At 41.3% G+C, this 8,469-nt stretch overlaps 1 protein-coding gene across 1 annotated transcript in view; it reads right to left on the bottom strand.

Annotated features, from left to right (window-relative positions):
• Window positions 1–8,469, bottom strand: part of LOC112118057 (zinc finger protein X-linked) — a 25,628-nt gene that overhangs the window by 4,638 nt on the left and 12,521 nt on the right. Inside the window, exons 4-6 of the mRNA XM_024216257.3 lie at window positions 3,059–3,208; window positions 2,703–2,846; window positions 2,472–2,606 (exon numbers count right to left, since the gene is read on the bottom strand). Coding sequence (XP_024072025.2) covers window positions 2,472–2,606; window positions 2,703–2,846; window positions 3,059–3,208 — 429 coding nt within the window. The remainder of the gene's footprint in view (window positions 1–2,471; window positions 2,607–2,702; window positions 2,847–3,058; window positions 3,209–8,469) is intronic.

Below are 8,469 nucleotides of genomic sequence, written 5' to 3'. Positions count from 1 at the left end.
GTCATGTAGGGGGTGGTCACAGGGGTTACTCCCCTGACTCCCAGCTTCTCCCCCCCAAATAAATTTCCCCACCAGTTGCTGTCCCGGCCCGTCAGGGTAAGCAGCTGGCACGCCAAGACACTTTGTTTACTTAGGTTTACCTCCATACCTGCGGACACTCGAGGTAAACAAACCATCTCGGCCCCCCAACGGCTTATCTTGATGGCCCGAGAGCCAAAGTTTGCTGACCCTTGAATTATAGAGTCCGCTTATGAATGGGTTATAAAAATTTTCCATTTTTACTTATCCATCTTGGGGGGGTTGGCTTATAAACGAACCGGCTTATGATCGAGTATATACGGTAATTTTAACGAGAGTGAATAATACACTCAACACTCTATAAAACAAAGAGGAGCATACCACCCATGCCCCAAGGAGCTTACATTCTAAATATACAAACAGTACCAGAATGACATATAACACACCAGATAATGGGTTTAACTACAAGTGAAATAATTAAGATTTGTTTTTTATTTAACAACACATCTTTTGTTGATTGTTTAACATTGATAAGATTTTGTGGAATATGTAAGCTTTAAGGAGTGGTCTCACGAAGAGTGGTCTCTTTATGCTCCAGGAGAGGGAGGCAGTTCAAGGTGGAAGAGGTAGCATATAAGAAGGTGTGAAGACAAGAATGGGAAGAGGACAAAGGAAGCAGCTAGATAAAAGTAAAGAGTTGAAGTGGGTTTTTAGGAATGAATGAGAGAAAAAAATGCAGGCAGGAGCAAACTTGTGCACAACCTGAGGATTCTGAACTTCATGTATCAGCTGAGGAAAGCCAGAAAAAGGGCTGAAGAGTCTGTGTGGCAGGTGACAGATGATTTTAGAAGTGAGAACCAATTTCACATCTGACAACAATAAAACATAACTGAGCTATGTACACAAGGGTCCTTACAGATTATGACATGACAAAATTGGACCTAAATGTTCTCAAATACAGGAAACTGTTTTCCCTACTTTCTAGAATGGAAAGTAGTAGAGCCACTGAATTCTGCCACATTGCAGCAGAAAAATAATAAAATGTGATTTTTTTTTAAATCTCCCCAGTAACATTACCTCCATCACTCTTTCCTCCTTTGAACATGTCATTGACTTTGAGGTTTCTCATCTGATCTCCTCTAAGCCCTCTTCAACTTGCCCCAGTGAAACCCAGGCCTTCCAGGTCACGACTTCTGCTCCCCTTTTCTCACCTCTCCCATCAAATCCCACATCCTGACAATACAAGCACACTACTGTTTCCCACATCCTAAAAAATCTCCATTTTAGACGTATCACCTCTCTTTCTGACTACTGTCCTCCTTTTTTCCTTCATTTTTAAAACTCACTGAATGTGCTGTCTACAACTGTTGATTTGAGTTCTTCAAACTCCATTCTGGATCCCCCTTGAAACTGCACTCACTGAGATCTCGTATGAATTCTTCATGGCCAAATCTAAGGTCTCAACTCCACCCTCACCCTCATTGATCTCTCAGCACTTTTTAACAAACGTTCTCCTTCTTGACATATTTGTTCTCCTTGCCTTTCATGTCACCATCTTCTCCTGGTTCTCTTCATCTTTTCCAATCATTTCCTCAGCATTTCATTGCCCCTTTTCTCTGACATTACTGACACCACCACCATGTTCCATGTCACTTAGATCTGTAATCGAGATGTCAACTTTTATTCCACTCTCTCACTAGCTCCACACATCCAAAATATATTCAAATCTTGCTGCTTCTTCCTCAAAAACATTTTTAAGATCTAGAATGTTCTCTGTCTGCACAACTAACACTCTCATCCAAGCCCTAATCATCTATCTCCTCCTTCTCTATCCTGGAAAATCCACTTCAGTCCACTCAAGTCCATCCACATAGGAGTTAAGATTCTGCCCATATTGCTGCTCCTCTTTTGAGTACATCCACTGGCATCCCTTTCCCATCAGAAATTCAATTTTCTTCTCCTCATCTTTTAAGGCCCTTCAGTACGCTGCCCCTACCCACTTATCCGTTCTTCTATCTCAGTGTTTCCCAAACTTGGGACGCCGCTTGTGTAGGGAAAGCCCCTCTCGGGCTAAGATTTACATGAATCCTGCAGTTGTCACTTTTGACAAAAATATTCCTCTCTCTATATCCAAGCCAGCCTTTATTGTACACCAAAACTGTGAGGGCCAGAGGTACTCAAGATACAATTTTTCAGCTGGAAGACTGTGTACTTCTTGCTGTACCTCCTTCTACATTATTTATATGAAGGAAATGCCTGTTAAAATGGAAACAAAGAGAGGCTTGCTTTAAAATTTTCATCTTTCTTTTCAGGAATCTGTTTAGAGATGTATGGGTGACAGCATTTTGGAACTGTAGGACACACAATGCCATGACATTCTGATTGTAAATGCTTTTGCAGATATTTTGCTACCACCAATCCCAGTCTTGAAGACGTGCTTGTACATGACCTACCATAAGCTGCTGCCCAAGCTATGGGCATAAAAGTTTTAATTTCAGTGTCATCAATTTGCTGTTCATGGGCCACTGCTGCATCTTCTTCCCCTACAATCACTTCCATATAAACCTCATCAGCAAGTTCTGCAACATCTAACAGAAAAAGAAATTAAGAATAAACAGCATTAATAATAATTTCACATAATTGAAAATAAAAACCCTGTCCCCAAAAAAAGGCCACCTACTTACTTAAATCTTCATCTTCATGCTGAGAATCATTTACAGTCATGTAAACCATTTTTTCCCTTGGAATACGAACACTGCTGTTTTGATCAAGTAGTCCCACTCCATGATCATTCTCAGATTCACTCTCCACAATGTCTACTGTGCCTCCTAATTAAGAAGACCAGAATAAAAGTGTTTTTTTAAAGTACATTTCTACCAAATTACATTCTAAACTGAAAAATAATATTAAAAATGTTTATATTCTTTAACATTTAGAATCCATGGCTCTTCACAAATGATTTGAGAAAAAACATAGTCTCAGAGTATACAGGATTTCAGGAGTCAAGTTAGAATATTCTAAAATGACCATGCTGATTTACCTAAATCATCTTCTCCAGGATCAGCTTTGAAGATATATACTTTGATGACTTCTGGACAAATGCTGTCCACTTTACACGGATCACTTTCTGAATCTGCTTCCATGGTAATTTCAGCAGAACCTTCATGTTCTATCTTCCCAGTATCATCCACTACAAAGACAAATTATGATATGATCACACAATCTATACAAACAGCTGCAAATGAGAGAGGATTCACTTTATCATTTCAGTTCTAAAATGGTTAAAAATGAAAATAAATTTACTGGTTTGACACTGGAGTGGAAGAAGCCACACAAAGAATTGCTTAAGATTCCTAAAAAAAAAAAAAAAAGAGAGAGAGACGGAAGCAAATCCAAGACACAAGATTTTCATCATCTAGATAAGATAAAAGTGATAAGCTGCATCACTCTATTAGAAAAAAAAGGCAGCAGCATTCTTGCATTACTTGATGAAACAAGGGCAGCCCTTATGCCCTATTTCAACCCAAGCTAGCCAAAATATATTGGTGATGAAGGCAGTAAGAGAAAGGAAACAGCCACAGTGAAGAATACAAAACTGCTTCACAACTTCTCTAGGTTGCCCTTCCTTGACCACTAATATAGAGAACCAGTACTACAATTTGGAGCAAAGAGAAGATGAATGACAACCATCAGGAAATATCCCAAAATAGCAAACTGCAGTAAGAGGGGGGAAAACAGCATACTAGTACTTATTCTACAGCCCAGGCTTCATACACTTCTTCAATTTTTAACGACTTTCTCCCCTCCACACACACATCCAACAAGCTATTAACTCCCTTCCTGTCAAGAGCTGTCCTTTACTCCTCTCACCTCTCCCATAAGGCCACATATTACAGACGTCCCTTCAGTTGAGAACTGGACCTAGCTCCCTTCTAAGCCTATTAATACTGCTCCTTTAGTTGGCTAGAAAGGGGATTAACTACATTAAAACACTAGGTCTGTCTTTTCCCACTAACCAAGAAGCAGCATTTTAAGCAATCCCAGACCCTGCTTGCTCATAAAAAAGGGACCAAGTTCAGTTTCAAACTAATGAATTGCCACTCTAACACTGACAAATTCTGATTCCATTAATTCCTGTCAACTTCCCTACAGAAAGAAATTTAAATTGTATGGAGTATTACAGTCCTATATCCATTCCCCACTATTATTTTGAATTCATTGCAAAACAATCTCTTAAAGGAAGACTGTGCCTGTTCCATTGCTGCTCCTCAATGGACTTCCTCCAAGCAGCAGAATGAAAATATAGTTCACACACATATACCCACATTCATGTGATAAATTTATTTTCCACGCAGTTTTTAACTGGCTCACCTGCTCTCTGCCCACTAAGCCACTAGTACTGCTAGTGCTTCTAACATGGCAACCTCATAAGCAGCTTCAGAAATCTGACATCTTTTTAAAACACATACCATAAGAAAATATTTCTTTGCCCAAATGTGGCCTTTTATCCCAAAATATTAATTTCCACAGGCTCACAAAGTCCACTATCTCACAACCCTACAGGGATTTCCCATTTCCAACAGGATCCGGCATTTTCTTCTAGCACTGGCAGAGTCCAAAGACCTGGACTTAAAATATATGGCATTATGTACAATAAATACTTTAAGTCTCTTTTTGAGGTTTTTATGGCTCCTTCAAAGTCATGTATAGTTTGGAATCATGGTAACAAAAGGCACAAATTTTAGAGGAAAAGAAATGCAAAACAGTACCAATAAAATCTTTTAAAACGCTAAAAATTTTCTAATAGCTTTCTGTAACGTGGCATATACAGAGTACATGATGTCATGGTATAAAAATCTTATTGGCTCATCTGAAATGATCTGCATTAGTCAATCATGGTTATGCCACTCATGAACAATGCAGCCAGCCCGAGCATCATGCTGACCTCCTTTGTAAAGTGCTTTGAGATCTACTGATGCAAAGCGCTATACAAGACTAGGTATTGTTGTTATTATTGTGCAATTATGTCAACATAAAACCTTTATACCACATACAATCGATGTATTCTGTCTCTCATCCGTACTATACATACATTTACACATGCATAACATTTCTCAACAAGGAATGTAAATTAGTAGCTATCACTATTTGCAGAGAATATTATGCATTATATTACATCACAAAATATTAAAAATGTTCTTTAATCTACTAATCCCATCACTAGAAATGGCAGCAGGAATGCACCAAACACTATTTTTTCAAGTGAATGATGAATGAACACTGCATAATACATTGCTTCCAAAGTCCCAGAAAACCAAGAGTATTATCTGAAATGCCTTTAGGAACAAGGTCCTAGATCAAGAGAATGTCCTTGTTAACATAGCTGTAATGAAACTCAGAACCTTTTAAACGGAGAAAAAAGGCAAGACATTATGGTGATATGTTATTACAGATCACTTTGAAAATGCAACCTTACAGGAGGTGTTCTCAGCTACCTGGATGTACTTTTATAAAAAATTCCTTGGAATACACGAGACCCCAACTATAAATAAAATTCTGGCATGGGGGGGGGAAATGTATTATCATCATTCCTCAAGTATACTTTTTGTTTTGTTCCTTCTGTAGCATTTAATTACTCCCTTCTGGATTGACTATCAGCACTGTCCATCTAGACAGTGCTCTCTCATCAATAGGGCTTGATATTGCACCACTGAAGTCAATGGGAAATTTGCCACTGACTTAAATGGATGCAGGAACAAGTCCTTAACAAGGAAAAAAATAACTGAAGGTTCTAGAGCCCAGAATACTATGGTAGGCAGAGATTGTTTTTGGTTTTCTTTTTTAAAACAATTAACTTCTAATTGTAGAGTCTGGTGGGTTTTTTTTGTTTTGTTTTTTTTAAATAATGTATAGAAGGTTTCTGGCTTATGAATCAGAAACTCAGTTCCTTCTCCTCCAGATAATGGATAAGGTCTTCCTACCCTAGAGAGTAATCTTTGTGAAAAATGCAATTTTAAGGCAATTGGTGCATATTTCAATGTACAAAATTATAATTAGTTCGTTTCCCGACTCCCCTTCACATTATATATAAACCTCAGATATGACTCCTATTTAATAAAAGTATCCTTTAATAATCCTATTTAAGAAACAAAACAAGACAAAAACATGCCAAACTTTTAAAATGTGAGTATGTGTAGAAATATAGGATCACATTTTCCCCTTGGAGGAAAAATTCCCACACATATTTCTGGGAGAGTTTGCAGCATTAACATGCTAGCAGTGCTTGGCAGATTAGAGGAAGAGTAGAAAATATGATAAATAGTGCAGTAAGTTCAATAGGAGAAAAGTTGGGAAGAAAGGATGAGAAAAGAGTAAAAGAGAAGACAAGATCAGAAATAACAAGGAAAGAAGGAAAAGGAAATCAGAAGGTGAGATGGAAACAAAGGGGAAACAAAATATATCCCAGCAGGAATAACACCATTTCCCTCTCCAATTGGCTCTCTATATAAAGCATGTTTCCACTGAAGTATAGTTTGGCTGCAGCTGCTGGCCATTGTCTGCTATCCACAGTGCAGCTGGGTGGTTGATTAGTGACCAAGACATGTAGTGTGCCTGCCACACTGAAGCATCTATCTATACTGGTTTATTTGGGCTTTGGTATCATCCTTGTAATTACACCTCTACCTCGATATAACGCTGTCCTCAGAAGCCAAAAAATCTTACCGCATTCTATGTGAAACCGCGTTATATCAAACTTGCTTTGAACCGCCGGAGTGCGCAGCCCCGCCCACCCCGGAGCACTACTTTACCGCGTTATATCAGAATTCGTGTTATATCGGGTCGCATTATATCGGGGTAGAGGTGTACTTATTTTAGGGTGCAGTCTAAAAATGTTATTTTGGTTACATAGTGATTTTTTTTTTTTAAATGAACACTTTCCACGCATTTTTCTGTATTTTTCAAGCTTCTCAACCTCAGTTAGAGAAAATGAGGTTTACAAACATCAACCTGGTCAATGTTTAAAATGTGAAGCCTCTTAGATGCTTGAATTTTTAATTCAAATACATGACCTATCCATGGGTACTACCCCACACCTGTCTTACCCATGAATGCGCCAAACACAGGATGCTGCCATTTTCTTATATTCTCCCTCCTGGAAGTAAAAAAGGAAAATGTGTTCCTATCTGTTAATTTAATTTCTCAAAGAATGCATGCTCACTTGCTGGTGGTCTTCAGAGAGCTCATGATCACATGACGCTGGCTCTTTTCTCATTTCCAGTTGCTAAATTTACTCTAAAAAATGGCAAAAAATACACTTTCCTAATGTTACTTTTCTATGTATGCAATTGCTATAGTTGCTACAGTGATTTTACATGATCACAAATGGAAGAGGAAGGTGGACTGCACAATTGTGCGCAAAGGTAGAAGTGGTCCATCAAAGAATCTGTTAATGTAGTCCACAACATGAAAAATCTTGAGAACCCCTAATCTAAAGCATATCTAGATAGTCTCCATTTGGAGGAATAACTGTAAGACCGAGAGATAATAAAGGAATGAGTAAGAGCAGTACAAGGAAAAACAAAATATAGCTTTGTAGTGAAGCGGCCTGGCTCCCGACGGCCCCTGAGAGGGAAGAGCCAGAACAGGCACCCCAGTGGGCGGAGCCGCCGGCACCTGTTCCCGCCCCCCGGAAGTGGGCGGAGCCACCGGCACCTGTTCCCGCCCCCCGGAAGTCAAGGGGCGGGACAGGAAGTATAAAAGCCAAGCCCCAGCACTCAGTTGGAGCCCAGCGGCCGGAGAAGCCAGACGCTCCTGCTCGGGCTCCTGCTAGACCAAGCCTCCCCAGAGCCAGGTATCCGGAGGTGGACGGACCAAGCCTCCCCAGAGCCAGGTATCCGGAGGTGGACGGCCCGAGTCTCCCCAGAGCCTGGTACCCCGAGGTAGGCTGGCCGAGCCTACCCCGAGCGCGGTACCCCGAAGCGGACTGGCCGAGCCTGCCCCGAGCGCGGTACCCCGAGGAGAGGCCCGAGAATCCCCCTGACCTGAGACCGGAGGAGCGGCCCGACCTAGACAGCCCTCAACACGCCGAGGAGCCCATGGTGTGGGACCCCGCTGCCGAGCCCAGCGAGGAGCAGGTACCCATGGAGGAGGAGGAGATGGGAAGTAGCCCGGGGATCGCAGACCCGGAACCGATGTCAGTGTGTTGCGGGCAGGATCCCCACTGACACCGTAGCAGACGGTCTGCTGCGGATAGGGCCCCGGGCTGGAACACAGTGGAGTGGGTGGGCCTGTGTTCCCCCTGCCGCCCCACGCCGGGTGGCAGTCTCTCCTCCTCCCTGCCCAGGGCAAGGACTGCCCCAAGTGCTCAGCTCCTGCTATCAGGACCTGAGCCCCCCTTGAACTGTTGATTGCTACCCCCGCCCTGACCAAGGGCCGGGGCTACTAGACTTT

This window comes from Terrapene carolina, unplaced genomic scaffold (genome assembly GCF_002925995.2).
Source record: "Terrapene carolina triunguis isolate 2854851 unplaced genomic scaffold, T_m_triunguis-2.0 Scaffold23, whole genome shotgun sequence".
In the NCBI taxonomy this organism is placed as follows: domain Eukaryota; kingdom Metazoa; phylum Chordata; order Testudines; family Emydidae; genus Terrapene; species Terrapene triunguis.
This window is presented reverse-complemented; position numbering and strand designations above follow the sequence as displayed.